This window comes from Rhamphochromis sp. 'chilingali' (genome assembly GCF_963969265.1).
Source record: "Rhamphochromis sp. 'chilingali' genome assembly, chromosome: 8".
Classification (NCBI taxonomy): domain Eukaryota; kingdom Metazoa; phylum Chordata; class Actinopteri; order Cichliformes; family Cichlidae; genus Rhamphochromis; species Rhamphochromis sp. 'chilingali'.
In genome coordinates, this window is record NC_137935.1 from 36541196 (window position 1) to 36563956 (window position 22761).

At 42.3% G+C, this 22761-nt stretch overlaps 1 protein-coding gene across 1 annotated transcript in view; it reads right to left on the reverse strand.

Annotated features, from left to right (window-relative positions):
• nlk2 (nemo-like kinase, type 2) overlaps positions 1-22761 on the reverse strand; it is a 55953-nt gene that overhangs the window by 21236 nt on the left and 11956 nt on the right. The window contains exons 2-4 of the mRNA XM_080890051.1: positions 21772-21901; positions 21594-21649; positions 16450-16556 (exon numbers count right to left, since the gene is read on the reverse strand). Of these exons, the coding sequence (XP_080746177.1) occupies positions 16450-16556; positions 21594-21649; positions 21772-21901 (293 nt within the window). The remainder of the gene's footprint in view (positions 1-16449; positions 16557-21593; positions 21650-21771; positions 21902-22761) is intronic.

Consider the following 22761-nt stretch of genomic DNA (forward strand, 5'->3'; position numbering starts at 1 on the left):
GGTGGCGCTTAGAAGAGCGAGGGCTGAACTTTCTCGGGCCATCAGAGAGGCGAAGCGCGCACACGCCCAGAGAATCCACAACCACTTCAAGGACAGCGGCGACACACGACGCATGTGGCAGGGCTTACAAGCCATCGCTAACTACAGGACGACACCACCTGCCTGTGACAGTGACGGCTCCCTCCCAGATGTGCTTAACAACTTCTATGCTCGGTTCGACAGGCAGAACGACGTGGCGGCGAGGAAGACCACCCCTCCTCCGAACGACCAGGTCCTGTGTCTCACTACAGCTGAGGTGAGGAAAACTCTACGCAGAGTCAATCCACGTAAAGCTGCTGGACCAGACAACATCCCAGGCAGAGTGCTCTGAGAATGTGCTGATCAGCTGGCAAATGTTCTCACCGACATCTTCAACATCTCTCTGAGCAGTGCCGTTGTCCCCACGTGCTTCAAGGCCACCACCATCGTCCCCGTGCCCAAGAAGTCTTCTGTGTCCTGTCTCAATGACTACCGCCCTATCGCACTTACACCCACCATCATGAAGTGCTTCGAACGGCTCGTCATGAGACACATCAAGACCCTGCTGCCCCCCTCACTGGACCCAATGCAATTTGCATACCGCCATAACCGCTCAACGGACGACGCCATCTCCACTGCACTCCATCTTGCCCTGACACACTTGGACAAGAAGGACTCACACGTCCGAATGCTGTACATAGATTTCAGCTCAGCATTTAACACGATCATCCCCCAACAACTGATCGGAAAGCTGAGCCTGTTAGGCCTGAACACCTCCCTCTGCAACTGGGTCCTGGACTTTCTGACCGGAAGGCCTCAGTCAGTACGGATCGGGAACTGCACCTCCAGCACCACCACACTGAGCACTGGGGCCCCACAAGGCTGTGTGCTCAGTCCTCTGCTGTTCACACTGCTGACTCATGACTGTGTAGCAACACACAGTTCAAATCACATCATTAAATTCGCTGATGACACGACCGTGGTGGGTCTCATTAGCAAGAACGACGAGTCAGCGTACAGAGAGGAAGTGCAGAGACTAACGGACTGGTGTAAGGACAACAACCTGTCTCTGAATGTTGACAAGACAAAAGAGATGGTTGTTGACTTTAGGAGGACACGAGGCGACCACTCACCGCTGAGCATCAACGGCTCCTCTGTGGAGATCGTTGACAGCACCAAATTCCTGGGCGTACACCTGGAGAAGGACCTCGGCTGGTCCCTCAACACCAGCTCCCTGCACAAGAAAGCCCAACAGCGTCTCTTCTTTCTGAGAAGACTGAGAAAGGCCCGGCTTCCACCACCGATCCTGACCACCTTCTATAGAGGAACTATTGAGAGCATCCTGAGCGGCTGCATCACTGTCTGGTTTGGGAGCTGTGCCATATCAGACCGCAAGACCCTACAGCGGATAGTGGGAACAGCAGAGAAGATCATCGGGGTCTCTCTACCCTCTATTGAGGACATCTACACCACACGCTGCATTCGCAAAGCCACCAGCATTGTGGCTGATCGGACACACCCCTCTCACACACTCTTTACACTCCTGCCATCTGGAAAAAGGTACCGAAGCATTCGGGCACGCACATCCAGACTGTGCAACAGCTTTTTTCCACAAGCCATCCGTCTCCTCAGCAAAAAGGGACTGACTGATAAACACGCACACACACACACACATACACTAACATTATCACTCAGCTTAACTCAAATACCTCAAAACATTGAGACTGGACTGACTAACCAACACAAGCGCAAACACACTGACCTACACCACCAAACCATCGCACACACCAACCTGTAAATGCTCTTTTGCACAATATTATTACTAGATATATTATATATTATTTTATTTTTTTTGCACTAACTTGTCTTGTAGCACCTTGGTTCCTGGAGGAACGTTGTTTCGCCTCACTGTGTATTTTTAAACTGTATATGGTTGAAGTGACAATAAAGTTGAACTTGAACTTGAACTTGAGGAGCATATCCTGGTCAAAAATGACTCCAAGATTCCTGACAGTGTTACTGGAGGCCATTGTAATGCCATCCAGAGTAAGCATCATGATACAGCCCAAAGGAAACAGAATTGGTCCTAGCACAGAACCCTGTAGAACTCCATAATTAACCTGAGTGTGTGAAGAGAACTTTTCATTTACATAAACAAATTTGAGTCTATTAGATAGATATGATTCAAAGCACTGCAGTGTAGCACCTTTAATATCTATAGCATGCTCTAATTGCTGTAATAAAATACTGTTGTAAACAGTATCAAACACGGAGGTCTAGCAGAACAAGCACAGAGATAAGTCCACTGTCAGAGGATATAAAAGATAATTGATAACCTTCACAAAACCTTTGTATACTTTGATGAGCTTTGCAACTTGATTGAAACTCTACTAATTAGCCATTGCTCTGCAGAATATCAATTATCTGTTTTACCACTACTCTTTCAAGAATTTCTCAGATAAAAAAGAAGGTTGGAGCCAAGACAGCTTTGTTAAGTAATGGCTTTTTAAGTAATGGTTAACCACTGCCAGCGTTAAGGCCTGTGGTAAATAGCCGATTAATAGAGATAGGTTGATCATATTTAAGATTTAAACATTGATTTTGATTTTGAGCAGTCTTGTAAGAATGAGGTGTAAAAGACACCTTTATGGTTTGGAGGAAATAATTGCTGAAGTTAAAGATTGAATTGAAATATCAATTGGAGAAAAAGAGTCTAAATAAATATCAAAGCAGTTGTACGTCTGTAAAATGGTTATGAGTAATTTTTTTTAATGGTTAAAATTTTATTTGTGAAGAAGTTATGAAGTAGTTAATGTTAAAGGAATGTTTGGCTCAAATATGGCCAGATTTTTAGAAATGAGAGCTGTTCCATCCAAAGTGGGATGAATGTCTTCTCTCCTAATAAAACTAGGTTTCCCCTAAAAGGTTATCCAATTATCTATAAAGCCTACGTCTTTTTTGGACACCTCTCAGGCAGCCGTCAGTTTAAGACGAACGTGCTAAACATGTAATTCCAATTGGGGAGGGAACCACAAAAAATTAATAGTTCGACATTGTTTTGCAAAGTTACACATGGACTCAATATTAATTTTAGTGACCTCCGATTGATGTAACTGGGTGTTATTGTCGACATGAAGTATAATTTTATGGAATTTACATTTACCCTTAGCCAGCAGTTTTAAATTTCCTTCACTGTTGCCTTCTCTGGACGCTGGAAGACAATTGGGTGTGTCATTGAGTGGGGAACATCAATTATACACATGAATGGGTGATGTCACCCAGATAACCCGTTTTCCCGGCTGCTTGGAATAATCTGCCAGGGGAGAGCTAACGGGGCCTACACTACCTTCGGCTGAACCGACTACAGGGCCCTGGCTAGCTATTTGTTTTTCAAGGTTGTGAAGCTGGGTCTCCAATTCAGTGATCCTGGCCTCCAGAGCTGCAAAAAGGCTATATTTATTACAAGGATCGTTATTACCAAAGGAGACTGAATAGTAACTAAACATCTGACACAATGAGAAGGAAAGTGTAGGAGGGACAGGTGAAGAGGCCATGCTGCTAACGAGTCCACTACAAGCTAAGCTAAGCTAAGCAATCCTTAAAGACATAGTGAGTAAATACTGTGAAAACAATTAGAGAATGAATCAAAAGAGTGATATAAACGAAAATACCACTGTGCACTGGAACAGGAACAAGAAGTGATACTCTATCAGAGAAAGAGCCAACACCAAGTGCGAGCACCACCCAAAGGATGGTGATTATTGTTCTGAAAAACTTGTTAAAGTTTTAAGAGAAATATAACAATGTGGGATAGATGTTTATTTGTTTTTTAATTCATTATAGCATATGAAAAACCTTTATATTACCTATATTTTATAATTGCCAGCCAGAATTCCTTCTGATATCGATAATATCAATGCTCAACGTTGCTTACAGAAAAATCATTAAGACAAAGCAACGTCTTGGCTTTAGATTGTGACACTTGGACTGGGAGTTAAATAAACAAAATTGCAAAAATACTGAAAGCTTTCAGGCTCCTAGTAGATTGACCTATGTTATAAATGTGAAAAGGCTTCTTAAGCTATCAAATTCACAAGTTTTGTCATCTGAGATTCAAACTCATCTGCGACTTTTTGGAGATGTACCTATGGTATCAATTTCAAAATGGTAGGCGATGTCTTATTTGAGTTATGTCAAAACTATTTAAAAAGTAAAAGATGCAATTATTTGCAACTTGGAAACACATTTTATTCACAATAGAACAGCAAATATTTAAAAAGACATACATGCACAATTTTATGAAAATATTACCAAATTTTGAATTTGATGGCAGCAACTTCCCTCAAAAGCTGCAACAGTAAGGAACAAAAAGCTGGAAAAGTATCTGATACTAAAAAAAAATAGCTTGAGAAAAATTTTACAATTAATTAGGTCAACTAGCAACTGGTTAGTAACATGAAAGACTAGCAGAGTTTCTGAGAAGTAAAGAAATATGTGCTTAAGGGACATGGCTAAACACCGATACTGGATGCTTTTTGGAATTCTTTTTGGAGAATATGCACACCGCATCCTCCAGACTAAAGAGGGAAGAGGCTGACCGGCTTTTAACACACAGAAGAAGAAAAAAAATCACTCCTCAGTTCACAGTCTACATCTCTGATGGCATTAGTGCCTATGAGATGGGAAGCATCTAAAAACCTGAAAGATATACAGGTTTTAAAGCAACATATAATTGTGGTCAAAAGTGTACATGTGGACTGGTCCTTCTATAGTACTTTATGTGAGCACTCAAAACTTTTTTTTATATGCTTAAGTGGTTTTTTTTTTTTAATCTAACATTCACACTCTGGTGGATGCATCAAAGAGTAAGTTTGCATCTTGCCCAAGGATATTTGGCACGCAGATTGGACCAGCCAGGGATCAAACCAACAACCTTCCAAGTAGATGACTTGCTCCATGTCCTGAGCCACAAACTCATTTTGATGACTCCAGTGAACTGTTTATTTTAAAGGGTGGAATGTGTACATAGCAAACATTTTTACTTGACTTGGGGTGGGGTGTGAATTGATCTGTTTTTTTTTCTCTAATCCACACAAAGTCAAAAGCAATTTTATACACATATACGCGCGCACACACACAGTTAGGTCCATATATTTGGACACTGACACAAACTTTGTTTTTTAACCAGTTTATTGAAATATATTTCAAATATAGGTATATGATAGAGATGGACATAATGTGTAGCCTCTGAGCTTTTATTTGAGGGCATCCATATTGAAATTGGATGATTTTTGGATGATTTGCTGTGAACAGACAACATGTGGTCAAATGAACTCTCCATGCATTTGAAACAAGCCGTCCCTTAAGGTGCAAAGAGGAAAGAAAAAAAAAAAAAAACATTAAAAAATTGCTACAATATTACGAGTGACAAAATCTATAGATTGGTACATCCTGAAAACCAAAGAAAGCACTGGTGAACTCAGCAAGCAAAAAGTATCGGACGTCCACGGAAGACAACAGTGATGGATGATCACAGAATCATTTCCATGGTGAAGAGACACTCCTTTACAACAGCCAAAAAAAGTGAACAACACTAAACGAGATAGGAGTATCCGAGTCTACTGTAAAGAGAAGACTGCATGAAAGTAAATGCAGAGGGTTCACCTCCAAGGTGCAAGCCATTTATTAGCCTCAAGAATAGAAAGGTTAGATTTCACTTTGCTATAAACACCCAAAATAAAAAAGCTAAAAAAAAAAAAAAAAAGTAGCCAGACAAAACCTGCCAAAGTTTTAGAACACTACAATTTTTCTATTTTTTTTTTTATTGAAAATTATGCCGCTTAATGTGTCATTGCACTCTGAAATAAAAGCATAGTACAAATAGCAGTTGGAGTCAAAAAAAAAGAATGAATTTATAGACCAAAATGTGTTCTAAACTTTTGACTCATCTAATTAGCCACCTTTGGGGGCTGCAAAATGCTGTGGTAGCCGTTTTGTTTCAGGGTGCCTCTCACTCTGTACAGGTCACCGACCCTGGATTCAGCAAAACAGCGCCAGATCACCACACCTTCCCCCTCCATGTTTGACAGTTGATGCTACACACTGTGGAACCATCCTTTTGCCTACTCAATGATGTGCAAAGATCATGCATTTAAAGTTTTGATTCATCAATACCTTCTTTCATTCTTCAGTAATCAGTAATGGCGGTGTTTCATGGCCCAGGCAAGCCTCTTTGTCTTATTCTGACATCTTAGCAACAGCTTTCTTGCCTCAACTCGTCCTGTCAAACCTGCAGCTCGAAGTCTTCTCTTCATGGTTGAAACTGAGACTTGTTTACTACGACCACTATTAAGCTGTGCTTGAAGCTGTTGTCCTATGAGCCACCAGTCATGCAAGCTGTTAACTCTCAGAAACTTGTCCTGTGATTCAGTTGTGGCTTTGGGGTTGCCAGACCTCTTCCTGTCAGAATTGCCCCAGCTTCCGAGTGCCTTTTGAAGGAAACTGTACTTACTGACGCCTTGACTTTCTGTGCACTTTCTGTGTAGGAAAGACCTACATTTTTAACTGTTATGATGTTCTGTCTCTCTTCCATTGTTAATTGCCTTTTTCGCAACATTTTTGTAGCAACACACTACTTTCTGAAGTACAATACTGCTCAAATGATGGTCACAACGGTATGGTACCACAGTGTGTTCCAACACTGCTTTTAAGCAGACAGAGGGGGTTGCACGTTATCTAAAAAAGCTGGAAAACATGTACGAATTAGTAGCACCAGCTTTCAAGGTTTGATCAACCTCCACTGCTGCAGAACACCTTTAAATTGTGAACCGATTTTGTGTTCCATGAAAAAGGCAATAAGTGGCAATGAGTCTTTTACAGTGCTGTCGAGGAATTTTGGCCCACTCATCTTTGCAGAATTGTTGTAACTGAGCCACACTGGGGGGTATTCAAGCATGAAGTGCCTTTTTAAGGTCATTCCTCAGCATTTCAATCAGATTCAGGTCAAGACTTTGACTAGGCCGCTCTTCATTTTGTTTTTCTTAAGCTATTCGGAGGTCAACTTGCTGATGTGTTCTGGATCATTGTCCCACTGCATAACCCAAGTCCACTTCAGCCTGAGGTCAAGAATAGATAGCTGGACATTCTCCTTCAGTTTGTTTTGGTACACAGCAGAATTCATGGTTTATTTACTGCAGCAGGTTTTCCAGGTACTAAGGCAGCAAAACAGCCCCAGGCCATTATACTATGACCAACACATTTTACTGTTGCTATGAAGTTCTTTTTCTAAAATGCTGTGTTCTTTTATTACAGATGTAATGGGACTCAAACGTTCCAAAACGTTCAACTTTTACTTTGTCAGTCCACAGAGTAATTTCCCAAAAGTCCTGGGGATCAATAAGATGTTTTTGGCAAATAAAAGACGAGTATTTGTGTTGTTTTTGGGAAGCAGTGGTTTTCTCCTTGAACTCTCCCAATTCCATTTTGCCCAGTCTTTTTTTTCCTGAATCATGAACTCTGACCTTAGTTGAGACATGTAAAGCCTGCGTTTTTTTTTTTATTGTTGTTCAATTTAAAAAAAAAAAAAAGAAAAAAAAAAAAAGAAAAAAAAGAATCTCAGTTGTTGTGGCCTGGACCTCGTCAATGTGCTCTTGGACTAATTTTGGTAGGCCAGTAACTCCTGGGAAACTTTGCCACCATTCCAAGTTTTCTCCATTTGGTATAATGGCTCTCACTACGGCATACTGGAGTCCCATAGCCTTAGAAATGGCTTTGTAACCCTTTCCAGACGTCAGTAACTTTGTACCTCAGGTGTTTCGTTAGATCATGGCACAATGGTCTAACGAAGGCTAAAACACTTTTTGAAATGTTTTAGCCTTCTTCACTTTGTCAGACACGTTCTATATAAGTGATTTCTTCATTCTTCATTCAATCACACCTGAGTGTGCTTTGTGAAGCTGAGCTCAGCTTTCCAAAACGTGGTGTGGTGGGGGTGCGGTCTTTGGCCTGCTGCAGAGAAGGGGTGACGCAGTGAGCTCACAGGGCGGCACGGAGGCGGGGAGGGAACAGGTGCACAGGACTGTTTAACGAGGGAGACCTGTCTTATGTCTTTGGCAGTGAGGAGAAGAGGACACACACACTGGGAGCAACGGAATGACAGCGCCTGAGGCTGGTGCCAGAAACCGCAGGAGAAGAGACATTGTTTTGAATAAAGCACAATTATAAGCACAACCCAGAAGTGTCTGTATGTGGGTCCTGTGTCACAGTAGTTAATAACAGTTATTTAATGATTTAACAAGAGGGGCAATTTTTTTTTTTTTTTTTTTTAAAAACAGGACCAAGTAGGTTTGAATAACTTTTCTCCCTTAATCAATGAAATCATCATTTAAAAACTGCATTTTGTATTACCCTGGGTTATGTTTGTCTAATATTAACATTTGTTTGATGATCTGAAACATGTAAGTGTGACAAATATGCAAAACCCTAGGATATCAGGAAGGGGGCAAACACTTTTTCACCAACTGTACATATATATTCGTACATGTACGTGTGCCTCCACTCCTTTTTATAGTGGTGCCATACCCAACCAGGCATGGTAGAGCACAGTTGTTGGCAGAGGCAGCCGAGACACTCGCGTCAGTATGCTTGCTAAGAGGTGGTACAGGTGTTCTATATTGCTAACCCTCAAACACCTTTCCCCGGTCCAGAACGGATAGTGCCGCTACAACTAAAATATAACAGAGTCAAAGTCGGGATTAGCGCTTGCCTAACGCATCCCTTAACTGGGAAGACAGATTGGCCAGGGTTTAATAATCTGTTGGGGCAGTGTGTGGAGATACGTTCACCACTGATAGGGGTGTGTAGTGTCTGCAATGCGCTCAGTGGTGACGCTAGGTGTACATTGCCGACTCTGGGGAGGATGAGACAGCGGGGGCTTCTCAGGAGGCCCCACTGGCTCCAATAGTTCACTCCAAGAGAGATTTTCTACTAGAGCAATATTGTGATGACACTCTGGTCAGCCAACGACCAAATGATGAAAACTGTCAAGAACATGACCCTGACATAACACTGATCTACTTGCATTTTGTGTTTATTAGAGACTAAATGTATCAAGTGAGTCGTGACACTCACACAGAAGAAGAACACACCCAGTTGCTGGTGTCAAAAAGCCAGCTCAGAACTCCAAGGTGGGGCATATGAGATATGGAAAAACTGAGGTGACTAGTGCTCCGATTTTATTGGCCGGGGGGGGGGGGGGGGGGGGGGGGGGGGGGGGACGGGGACGTGTGCCGATGGTGTGTCCTGCCCTGAGTGTCAGCTGGTGAACCAGCTGGCCATTTCAAAAGCAGTGTTGAATAGTTTCTTGGATTCACAAAATCTTGAATGGTTTTTGAAACATAATTTCTTTTTGAAACTGGTTGGCACCCTTTCACCTCTTACAGTGCCACCACTGCTGACCCACACACACTGAAGCATGCTGAATTGGTTCATCTCCTGCTTTTACCCTGTCTGTCAGCTGTTTGCTGCCCTCAAGCTATGGTCATTGCCTACCAGCATACTTACAGTTACAAAAGGATATCTGGCGACTGAAGCAGGAACTTATGAAGGATGAGCTTCACAGATTTCATCTGTGGCCACCACACAAGCAAAGCACTGGCTTCCCTATGGATCTCCTGCTGTGCCAACATCGACAGGTGCAACTCCACCCAGTGCTCTGTCTCGGGAGCTCCCTGTGATGCCACATTCCCCTGGTCTGGTTCTGCCACCACTGGAGGACAGCCAGTCATAACAGCCAATCTCCTGGCTCTGGCTGATGAAATGTAGCATGTCCATGGGGCAAAGCCAGTCTGAAGTCTGCTTCACACACTGCAAGTCGCAGTCGTGGTTCCTGGTAAAGGGCTGCAGCTGACTAGACGCCCAGTCTGTCTACACCCAGAGGTTATTCAGCTGGTGAACAAATTTTACCCGCTGGAAAATGTGCAGGACCCGGCAGTGCCCTGGGTTTCCTTGCCACTACTCCTCCAGGCTGCCTGGCTCCAGCGCAGACACCTAGATGTCTCCCTCTTCTAGAATTCAGGCATCAGCATTTTTCACTGCCAGGTGCTGCTGATGCTGCTCCTGCTGCCCCCACAGCCGCATCTCAGAGCCCACATGTGGTCATGCCCCCAAGCTACCCATCACCACCTCCTCAAGGCCGTGTCTACCTAAAGTGATCGTTGTTGGCACCTTTATGGTTCAACACTTGGCGACCATATCTTTTGCTATCCTAAGAGCCGGTATGAAGAATATTACTCAGACCTCTCTTCAGCCGTTGAAACTCACCACAGCGTCTCTTCAATGTCAGCACTACGTCAGTCAGAGACCCTCAAACAAGACTTTATGCACCTTGTGGAAAGTCTGCAGAACACCAGAAAGCAATCCATTAACTGTGGTCCGCTGCTTCCCCCCTGTTATGGTGACATAAAGTTCAACAGTCTGGGTCATTGACTTTTTAAACAAGATCACCTTCATCCAGAACCACTGAGGTTCAAGTACTGAATTAATCCTTCACTCATGTAGGACCCCTAAAGCATGAGGGAAAATCTCGCTATCTGCGACTCCGTCACTAGAACTGATATTTTCTTGCCATCACTACTAAACAAGCATTTCACTACTAAACTGCATAACCACTATTATACTGCTACTTCACCTGTTTTCTCAGTTCTAAAGTATTCATCTTTACCAATTCCATTGATTATAACGCATAAATTTAAAAAAGTCTTTGCCAGTATTTGTACAACCAGACTCAGTAATCTAATTACTATGCGCTGTAAGCCTCTTCCTCTTAAGCCTGTCTCTCCTGCAATTATTACCCCCTTTAACAGTACATCCTTATCTAACAAATCATTCCTACAATTTTGTCATCCCTTAAAAATTAGACATTTTCAAACCAGGCAACTGTTGCCTGTTACCCCTCAAAACTTTGTCCACCAAGTTAACACCATTTAGATAATTATAAGAATTATCTATATTGTGTGCAGTTTAATCCTGTTATTTTAATTCCTTTGAATTACTATCTTATAAAATTCAATGTGAATATCCAGGTTGCTATATTGTAATTTATTGACCTCCAAATCCTGCAATAATTTCTTGAATTAATGATTCCCTAATCTCCTCTCATCTGTTACTGTTAATTTAGATAAAATCAATTTGGTGGGTGACTTTAATTTACATATTGATGATCCCTCTAACTGCACTGTGACAGAATTTCTTAACATTGCAAAGGCATTTAATTTAGTGTAACATGTTACCGGCCCACACATAATTGTGGCCACACACCGGATTTAGTTTTTACTCTCGGTTTATCTAAAAACTTTTTTGTCTAATCTACTACTGATCAATAGGGGTGGGTTTTGATTATCGATTAAAATCAATTCTAGCTTGCATAACGTGAAATAGATTCATTAAAATCCTGAATCGATCGATCGATAAATATAAATTTATTTTGCCCAAAACACCAGAATCTCAGGTTAAACCTCACAAAATTTCAACAACCACCAAACATCTAAAACAATAAATGAGAGCAGGTACACAGAGTCTGCACAAAGACGTAAACACAAAGGGCTGAAAGCCAACAGCTCACTGATTCTGATCCGTCAGCAGGTCGGCACTTTGTGTTTACGCCCCTTTTGCACTAGATTCAGAAGCTGCAGGTTTTTAATCTCTCTCCAAACAATATTGACTGAACCAGCAACAAGAGAAGATCCAAACTACACTTCACATTTTGCATCACATAAACATCATCATGAATGCCCTCTTAGTTTGCTGTTTTGCTTCCACCACGATAAAAATCACACTTCATGCAGAGCTCGCGGTCTCTCTCTTTCTCTCTGTACTTCAAGAACAGGTTCCCATCCAAAAATCTTTTTTCTGCATTATCCGCCTGCTTATTACGCGCAAGTCAACTGTTGTTTCTTTTCCCTTTTACTTACTTCTGAAAAGAAAGCCTCATTTCTGCTGTTCAATAGGCTACTGAACAAATTTAAACTTTTTAAAATTATGCAAAATTGCAAAACGCTTAGCTGCGTCTCTAATAAAACCTCTGTAACTTTGCTCTGCTTCACTTCAGCAGCATCAGGTAATGTTCATATTTTGATTAATGACTTTCTTTCATTTTTGATCTACTGCAGAACATTTTTAAGGTTATCTGCTATAAAAGTCGCCTTCATGTTTTTCTGTGTTTTATCCTCAGTTACTTTGACACAAAGGCATCGGCTGTGATGCTTACACTTTTGATAAAGTCTTGCAAGTGTCAGCTTTCTTTTTATAGATATAAAAATATGGAAATGTACTGATATGTGATCAAAATTATAATATTTCTGACTGAGACAAAATTTCCCAGATTAAAATCGAATCAAACCGAATCGTGGATCGAATCGATTCGGGACCTTGTGAATCTGAATCGATTCTAGAAATCAGTGACGTTACCCAGCCCTACTGATCATAAGCATGTAATCTTAGACACAGTTCTGCATCTAGTGTTGTCTTCCCAGAGAAAAACTGCTCATATTCGGAAGATGCAACTGCTATCATCATCACCCATCCATCCATCTTCTTCCACTTAATCCGGGGCCAGGTCGCGGGGGCAGCAGCCTAAGCAGAGAAGCCCAGACCTCCCTCTCCCCAGCCACCTCCTCTAGCTTATGCGGGGGAACACCAAGGCGTTCCCAGGCCAGCCCGAGAGATATAACCTCTCCAGCGTGTCCTAGGTCTACCCCAGGGCCTCCTCCCTATCATCATCACCCCGACCCAAAATTACATACCAAGCCCCCCAAAAATGACTGAAGGTGCATTGAGTGCGAGAGCAGCTGACCTGAGAGATAGGATCATGGCGAACCTGGAAAACCTAACCCTTGGCCAATTACCAAGATTATATGAAATACCCTCTGAAGGTCTACTAGAAGAATGCAGCATTACAGAAAATCCCTAAAATGGCCATTACCAAAACGAATCAGCAGATCTACATCACGACAACAGTGATCACTTTTTTGTTTGGCTATAAGATGAACAGCCAACAGGATCACCATCCCCTATGGAGAAGGAGACTAGGGGCGAAGATCAATGTAGTGCAGAGGGAAGTTAGCAAAACTACTGGAGCTGCAGAAAGGCGTTATGACTCGATGCCCCACACATGGATCCTGGAATGCCTAGAACTATACAATATCAGGAATTCAATGGGGATGTGGCAAACAACACTAGAGGTCAACCCACGGAACATGTCAACATCACGTGTAGGAGCTACCAAGGAGAGATCTGTCCCAACTGCTGTTCTACATAGGAAAGACCCCTTAGTGAGATCATTTACAAGACCTACAAGCTACAGACACTGACTTCGGAACTGAGCAATCATCAGCCAACTGCTCCAAATGAATGACATCAAGCTGCATCCCAGGAGTAAGCAAGACAAAGGGGGTGTCCAAATTCATCTGCTGCATCCTCCTGAGGCCGCATTTGTAGACCGATTACCTCACAGTGACGCGCCAAGGCTGTCAGAATTTGTAGACTCCTCCGAATGCACCCGACAAACGCGGATGTATCCTTTGTGGCCCACCATATCCCAGAATTCATAGAAATTCCAGTTTCTAACAATGGCAGTTGCTACTAAGTTTTAATATTACTCTTTCTGGGTCACAAATTAAACTTTTATGATATTTCAGGCAAGAATGTGGCTGTGCAACTTCAAATATCTGCTGGGTTTATCAAGACATCACATATTTGCAAAAGTGCTCTGACATTTTCGGAGACGTCTGTTACCCAGCAGCTCGATAGCTAGCCGGGGCGATAACAGCGAACTCCCCGCACAACCCACCTTTCGCTACTCAGGTTAAACATGATATATAAGTCACTTAGATAACTTAACAGTGTTATTGTTTGGCTTTTTCAGTGTTTTATTTGTTCATGAGTAAATCGGTTTGGCTGAGATTAAAGTTATAGTTTTCACACAGCTAAATAAACGCCAAACAGAGAACTGATTAAACAGAAGTGTGAGATGATCGAGAATTTATGCCAGTGTCCTGTTATATTATAGACAGAAAGGAGCAGACAGCCAAGTTTATTAAACTCCACCGAGACAGCTGGTGATGCAAAACTGAAGGCTAGACCGTCCAATTTCACAGTCGCTCACTTCCGGCCTAGCCGGCCTTTGGAGGACGACCGCGAAGGCCGGGTCCTCAGGAGGATGCAGCCTATGAATTTGGACACCCCTATAGATACACTGATTCATACCAGTAGGATCTACAACAACGAAATTCTAATGCCGTTAGGACTGGGAAAAGTGTAGTCAGTTCTGACTACTATCCCCTTATTTGTTACAGAGAGAATTGTACTACCAGGAGGCAACATTGCAGACATCAAGGACAGCTACAAGTACCTAATCCCACAGGCAAATGGGAGCCATAAAGAGGCCACTAGGAAATCTGCAACCTCCAAATACCTGCAGAAAGTAAAGCAAGTCCTGAGGAGTCAGCAGAATGGGAAGAACAAGATCCGGGGCAATTAACACCAATGTCCTGCCTGTGATCAGATACCCTGTTGGGAAAATAAGCTGACCAAAGGAGGAGATAGAAGCCAAGGAAAAAGACAAAAGAAAGTTTCTTACCATGCATGGAGCGTTTTACTCCAAGTCCAGGACCCTGAGACTGTATGCTAAGTGGAAAGTGGACATTCACTAGGCTGAGGCCTAGTGAATGTCACAACCACTATCCAGGATGAAACAACAAAGATCAAAAGATCGAAAGTCAGGAAGATGGGCAAAACTGCTCATGTGCTTAGGAAATACCTGAGCCAATAGAAATCCGAGAAAGAAGAGGAAAAAAATCATCATGGAGGTACACTAGTACTAGGCTGCTAATGTACCACGGGCAGATCAGATTCCTGGATGAAAAAGCTGGTCTGAAAGACAGCAGAGAGGCACTAATAATGGCAGCATAGGAATAAGCTAAGATCCTTAGGGACTTCCAGGTACAGAGAGACAAACTGGTGATGGGTAACCAGACACTCTAGCGGTGTACAAGCAGATTAATACAGCCATAGTAATAGATATAGCTACGCTGAGTGATAGCAACATCAGGAAAAAGGAACACGAGAAGCTCAAGAAGTACCAAGGGCTGAGAAGATGTGGAAGGTGAAGTGAATAGCTGTCCCTGTGGTAATCTGAGCACTCGGTGTAGTGACACCCAAGTTGGATGAGTGGCTCTAGGTCATATTTTTCAGATCTCAGAAACAACACCTGAGACATCTGTCCAGAAGAGCACAGTTCTCGGAACAGGAAAGATACTGTGAAGTATATACGTGCATGCTCAAATATATACATACACTCAAACATTTTAATACGTTCCACTGAAGGTTCTAAAATGTCTTAACTTTAACAGTCAAGGCATACCAACTTGTTCCTCTATATTGTATGTGGATTAGAGAAAATCAAAAATAAAGTCAAACTTGTGCACCCAGGTTTTTTTTCTTTTTTTAAATTCAAAAAAGATGTATAGTGTATATTCACTTCACCCTGCAAAAAACACAAAAGATGTTTACAGAAATCAATATCAGAATTCTCCATCCTCATGAGTGCATGTAAACATTTGACCACAACTGTCAAATTTAAAATGAGCTAATATTTTTTGTTAAAATTGTACATTTTCTACAGTTTTGCATGTGATATTTTCCGTGTTCCATTGTGAATAAAATATAAATTTATAAGGTTTGTAAGTCATTGCATTTTACACAACATCTCAACTTTTTTGGAAATAGGTTTGTAGCTTTTATTGCAGTTTTTAAACAGATGGTAAATGTACTTTTTTCCTCAACTGTGAAATATTAATGTGAATATCCCCAGTACTCATTCTTAAGCTATGAGACCCAAAAAAGCTATTAAAAAAAAAAAAAAAAAAAAAAAAAAAAAAAAAAAAAAAAAAAAAAGGTAAACCCACCCCTATGTGATTTGAGTGCCTTAAACTCTTTAGGGTGTAAAGGTTTTCCTTTTATTATGGAATTTCCTAGTGTAAACCCAATCCTCAAACTCCAAAAATCTCTACCAACAAATCCTACTCACAAATTTATCACCAAGTGAAATAGAGAGCACCTCTATATTTCATGAAATAACAAGGCCAAACTGTTTCCATTCATGACTAGACTTCCGTTAAAAATACAATATAAAGATTTCCCATATAAAAATCTTAAATTAAAACTGAAGGTCATTGAATTAGTCACATTTCATTACTAATTTAGTTTTCAAATCTGTTGTTGTCAAGAGATGCAGAATTCTGAAGAGTCCTGTATTATTGTTCAACCTTGAGTATAATCTGTATAACTTCATCAGTACCAACGCTTGAGACCAGTCTATGGGCTGAACTTGGATAAATGTAACCATAGAGATATCTGAAAGAAAAGAAGACCTACCTCGCAGAATCTGATAAAGAAAAACTTTGGCATGGTCTGAGCTCAGAGGCTGCGGTGATACAATGATCTTATGGAGGTCACTTTGCATCAGTTCAGTTACTACATAGCTGATCAAGAGGAATTAAGGTTAAAAGAAAAACAAATATGTGCAAGAACATAAACAGTAAATCTCAATGAGAACCTGAGAAAGACAGTATAGTTATAATAAAGATGTGCTTTATTTTCTAAGATAGAGTTTAGGCATCAGCATCACTGCATTGTTTTCTTACCTTTCCAGTTATCTTATGTTAATCACTAGCAGCATTCTAGAAATGAAAATGTAAACTGGCATCTTCTTTCACATAAAGTATGGGTATTTGGAATGAAAAAGCATTACACAACAGATCATTGCAGAGTGTAAATACCTGCAGTTACCAAAACTTGTTAAAATTCACTAAACTTAATTCACACTTTTGTTTTCTGCGTAGCCTTAAGGCCTTACCATATTTCCATCTTGGGCAGATGGGCAAAAAGAATTCCCATGAATTCCAGAAATCAGAATCACCACAAAAAAAAATAAAATAATTAAAGGGGGTTACCACAGGTATTTTGATTTAGTAGATTTTTACGCTGGATACCTTTCCTGGTGCAAGCCTCCTAGGAATTGTGTCTCCTCCTAATTTCAAACGTACAAGTTGATTGATGATGACGTATCCTGTAACACACCTTTACAGAGTCTTTTAACGTTAGGGAACATGTAAATGGCCCCACACATACAGGGTCAGACACTGGTTTAAATATAAATAAGATGCAGAAAATTATTATGAAGAAAGGGATGCTTAAGAAGTACTGCAAGCTGCCCATAACTCAGGCCTTAGAACCTGCCAAACAAAGACTCACGGGCTTTGGCCTGCTGCTGGCAAGGTATACTATCTCTTCAAGGTGCATTTGAAGTGGCTTACCAGAGAGCTAGAAGCCAGGAGAATAAACCAGCTGTACTCCACTCCATGGAGTACAGCTGGTATACTCCACTCCATCCAAGGTGTATTCTCAGTAGCAGGGTAACAATATGAGAACAGCCCCACTGAGGCTGGAGACAGTAACTCTGAAAATGCATGTGGGAGAAAGACGTAACCCATATCAACAATGCTCAGAGGCTGGTGGAGCCAAGAGTAGACTACAGCACCCCCCAATGAACAACATCCAGTAACAGTGGCAGACGTCATAGAAAGGGCCTCTGAGCGTCTGGCAACATAAATTAAGCAGCTGCAAATGGGCGAAATGCACTCAGAATGGCTAACTGAAGCCTGGACAATCCTGATGCCCAAGCATCCCCAGAAGGCACCGGTCTAGTACAACTATCAGCCAATAACCTGCCTTGGTACAACATGGAAGCAACTGTCAGGCATCATAGCGGCTAAGATGAACAGGCACATAGTTCAATACATGAGTGGGGCACAGAATGGAACTGGCAGGAACATCAGAGGGGTAAAACAACAGCTACTGGTAGATGGAGCAGTCACTCAAGATTGTAAGACTAGACTGAACAATCTGTGCACCTCCTGGACTCATTACAAGAAAGCCTATGATTCAATGCCCTACACATGGATCCCAGAATGCCTAGAAATATATAAGATCAACAAAACCCTAAGAACGTTCATCAAGAAGTGGCAAACAACACAATAGCACAAGAGATGATCTGTCACCACTGCTGTTCTACATACGCCTGAAACCCCTCAGTGCGATATTTGACAAGACTGGCTATGGATACTGATTAAGAAATTGAGCAATCATGAGCCACCTGCTCCACATGGATGACCTCAAGCTGCATGCCAGGAGTGAACAAGATATCGATTCACTGATCCATACCACTAGGATCTGCAGCAACGAAATTCCAGTGTCATTAGGACTGGAGAAGTGTAGTCAGTGAAACAAAATGTAACAAAGAAAGGGATAGTAGTCAAAACTGAGGGGATTGTACTACCAGGAGGCAACATTGCAGACATCAAGGACAGCTACAAGTACCTAATCCCACAGGCAAATGGGAGCCATGAAGAGGCCGCTACAAAATCTGCAACCACCAAGTACCTGCAGAAAGTAAGAAGTCCTGAGGAGTCAGCAGAATGGCAAGAACAAGATCCTGCCTTTGATCAGATACCCCAATTGGGAAAATAAGCTAGCCAAAGAAAGAGATAGAAGCCAAGGGCAAAGGCAAAAGAAAGCTCCTTACCATGCATGGAGCATTTTACCCCAAGTCCAGCACCCTGAGACTATATGCTAAGCGTAAGGAAGGAGGCTGAGGTTTAGTGAATGTCAGAACCACTATCCAGGATGAAACAACAAAGATCCATGAGTCAGGAAGATGGGCAAAACTGCTCATGTGAGTCAGTATCTGAGACAACAGAAACCCGAAAAAGAAGAGGAGCAAGAAGTGGGACCATCAAAGAAGGACAGGCAAGCACAGCATGTACCACTGTAAAATAGAAAAAGTGGCTGATATCAAGTAACATCAATGCCTTGACAAAGCTGGACTAAAAGACAGCACAGAGGCACTAATAATGGCAGAACAGGAATAAGCTCTGAGCACAAGATCCACAGTGTTGGTGCTCTACCACACCAGGCAAGACACTAGGTGCAGGCAGAGCAAAGAGATTTTCCAGCACATAACAGCATGGTACAAGATGCTAGTACGCAGATTCAGGACTGTCAGACCTTCAATTAGCCATTCTGGGTGTGTGCCATTATTAGCAGCTGGTTCATTTGTGCTGTTAACAGCTTATGGTGTACAGTTAGCTTCTTTAGCCTGTAGGCACTAATCATGTCAGGGCCCGGTGCAGTCCGACTCGCCATGATTTTTCTTTGCTCTTTTTCTGTAAGTGCTTTCTAACACTCAAACACTTTCATACTCCTATGAGAGCAACTTGCGGTTAGTATCTTGCCCAAAATAATTTGGCAGGCAGACTGGAGCAGATGGGAATCGAACCACCACCCTTCGAGTTAATATGCTCTTCCACTGCTGCTGTCTGCTCTTAGCTCCACTAGCCACTGAGCATTGCTGTTATGGATTGCATCCTCCTCTCATATGCTCTTCCAGTATTGCTGCTTTTCCAGACTTGGTCGGGCTTTCCCCCTGCCACTGAGAATGCACCTTGGATGGTTTAGGGGAGTACAGCTGATTTTATCTCTCTGGTATACCTCTTCAAGCGGCTTTCGAAGGCTGAGAGTCGTTACTTGGCATCTCAGTGACCACTGTGATTGTGATTCCCCTCTCGCCCTCTGGACGGTCATTATCCTTCAAACTCAGGTCTTCTACCAGAGGCCTGGGAGCTTCAGAGTCCTCCACAGTTCCTTGCTGTTCCTAGGACTGCGCTATTGTAGACAGAGATCATGGATGTTGTTCCTGTGATTTGCTGGAGCCTCCCGCCTAGTGTGGGGGTCACTGCAATGAGTGCTCCAGTTACCACTGGGACTGTTTCCTTCACATCTTCTCAAGTCCTTCACATCTTCTCAAGTCCTTCCCTCAACCTTTAGTACTTTGAGCTTCTCGTGTTCCCTGTTCCTGATGTTACCATTATTCGGTATAGCTACATCTATCACTATGGCCATCTTCTTCTGCTTTTCCACCACTACTATATCTGGTTAGTTAACCATCACCAGTTTGTCTGTCCATACCTGGCATAAAGGTTGATGTCATCCATGCAGCGGAGGTACCTGGTGACTGGTGGATTGTGTAGTTGGTATCCATAGCCAGTCTTGTCAGTGATCTCACTGAGAGGCTTCAAGCCTATGCAGAACAGCAATAGGGACAGAGCATCTCCTTTGTAAATCCCGCACTTAATGTTGACTTGTGCCACTGGCTTGAAGTTGGCCTCTAGTGTTTGCCACATCCCCATTGAATTCCTGACGAAGGCTCTTATGGCCCTGTTGATTTTATATAGTTCCGTGATTCATTTGTCGGGCGTTGAGTCATAGGCTTTCTTGTAAAATATCCAACTGTGGGGATCAGGACTGACTGGGCTTCAGTTAGCCAATCCACATATCTCATCTACTAGCAGCTGGTCCATTAGTGCTGTCAGATGCTCATGGAGTGCAGTCAGCTTCTTCAGCCAGTAGGTATGAATCATGTCAGGACCAGGTGCTGTTCATATCTACATACTGGAGACCCTTTCCTGTGATGACTACCAGACCCTGTTCAGGGAGATTGCTGTGGTCGGCTTTAACATTCACTATCAACTGAGCCTTATTGTTATGGGTTGCATCCTTCTCCCATATGCTCTTCCAGTCTTGCTCCGTCTCCACTCTTGGTGGGCCTGTTCTTACATTGTTACACTGCCACTTGGATGGCTCAGTACAGTACAGCTGGTTTATTCTCCTGCCTTCTGTTTCTCTGGTATACCTCTACTTGGCAGTTTCCAAGACAGCTTGCTGTACTTCTTAGGCACCCCTTTCTTTACAGGCCCTGTGCTACCTTATTCTTGGCTTCTAGTCACCTTCTCCACAGAGAGTAATGCTCCTTGTAACTGTTCATTTTATAGCCAAGCAGCTCAGTGATCACTGCAGCTGTGGTGTAGATCAGCTGATTCAGTGATGGTTGCAGTAGGGATTGTGCTACATTCACACCTTCTACTAGACCTACAGAGGTTATCTCACGTAGTCTTGGCAATCGGCCATGGAGGGTCCAGGTTTCCAGCTTAGCCATGATGCTATCTATCAGGCCAGCACTCAATACACCCTCAGTCATACTTTGTTTTATTTAATGGTAAATGGACTGGTTCTTATAGAGCACTTCTCTACTATGAGCAATCAAAGTGCTTTTTATAACTTTTCACAACTTGTCTCATTCACCCATTTACATTTTTTTCTTTGCTCTTTTTCTGCAAGTGCTTTCTAACACTCACACGCATTCATACTCTTATGGGTGCATCACAGAGCAATTTGGGGTTAGTATCTTGCCCAAAATAATTTGGCAGGCAGACAGGGATCGAACCACCAACCTTCCGGTTAGTAAGTGACCTGCCCTACCTGAGCTACAGCCACCCCCAATGTGACCTAAGGAAAATTTCTTATGCAATTCTCTGCAATTTCATACACCTGATTTTAAAATGTAATTCCTGTAGGCCCTGCATCTTGTTATAATCTTTGAATAAATCAATAGTAAAGGATACATTTCTTCAAAGTAGTCAATGTGTGGAGGTTGTAGTATATCCAGCGCAGAGAGCACCTGAGAACAGAGGTAAAGCTGTGGTCTGTTTTCAGGCTGAATGCAATCATGCAGGCAAACACATTTCTTTTTCCTTTCTAGAGGAAACTATAAGCTCCATTGTGACATTGTCATGTACTTACATTCTCATGTTTGAAGAAGCACAGCATCTTCAGCTCACGAAATACCCTCTTACAAGAAACAAGGTTTTGGAAGACATTAGGCATCTTTTTGAGAGCAACTCGCTTTCCGTCTCTGGGGTCTGTCACTGACCTGGGTGAATATGAAAAAGAAATTCACAAAAATTATAACATTGGATGAAAAGTTAGATAAATAGATCAGCAGAACAAATCATGTCATGGATTGGACGAAGTTATAAAAATATTTCAGTATTTTTTCATCACATTTTTGAGATTTGGTTTGTTTTTGTTTTTTAAAGGACTATTTCCCACGACCAACTTTAAGCATCACTATTATCAAATCTCAAAAAGTGCATTTTGTGTATACATGCAAGGGTTATATCATCTGAGACAAGTGGCTGGTCAAAACAAGTTACACTATATGAAAGGCGTCCTTTTAATCTAAATTTACGACCACCATCTTCCAGGCTCATCTCACAGAATTAATGGGCAGCACGGTTGCACAGTGATTAGCACTGTTGCCTCACAGCAAGAAGGTCCCGAGTTTGATTCCACCACCTGCCTGAGGGCTTTGCATGTTCTCCCCATGCTGGTGTAGTTTCTCTCTATGCGGGTGTCAATGTGAATGGTTGTCTGTCTCTATGTGTTAGTCCTGCGACAGACTGGCGACCTGTACAGTGTATCCTGCCTCTCACCCTATGGTAGCTGGGTTAGGCTCCAGATCCGGGACAAGGATAAGCGGAGAGAATGGATGGATGGAACAAAGAATGACGTTGATGTGAAAGGAGTGGCCAGAGAAGAGATTAGGAGAAATTCCAGACAACGAGAGAACTTGGCAAAAGTGTGAAAGAAACCATGATATGCTGGGATGTGGCCGGATTCGGTGATGAAGAGAGGGTCTGAAGGTAATGCGTGATGGGATTTTCTAAGGTAGAGGAAATGGGTCAGCAAGTCAAAGTGGCTTAAAGGCAAGATTATTTTGAATTAAAATAT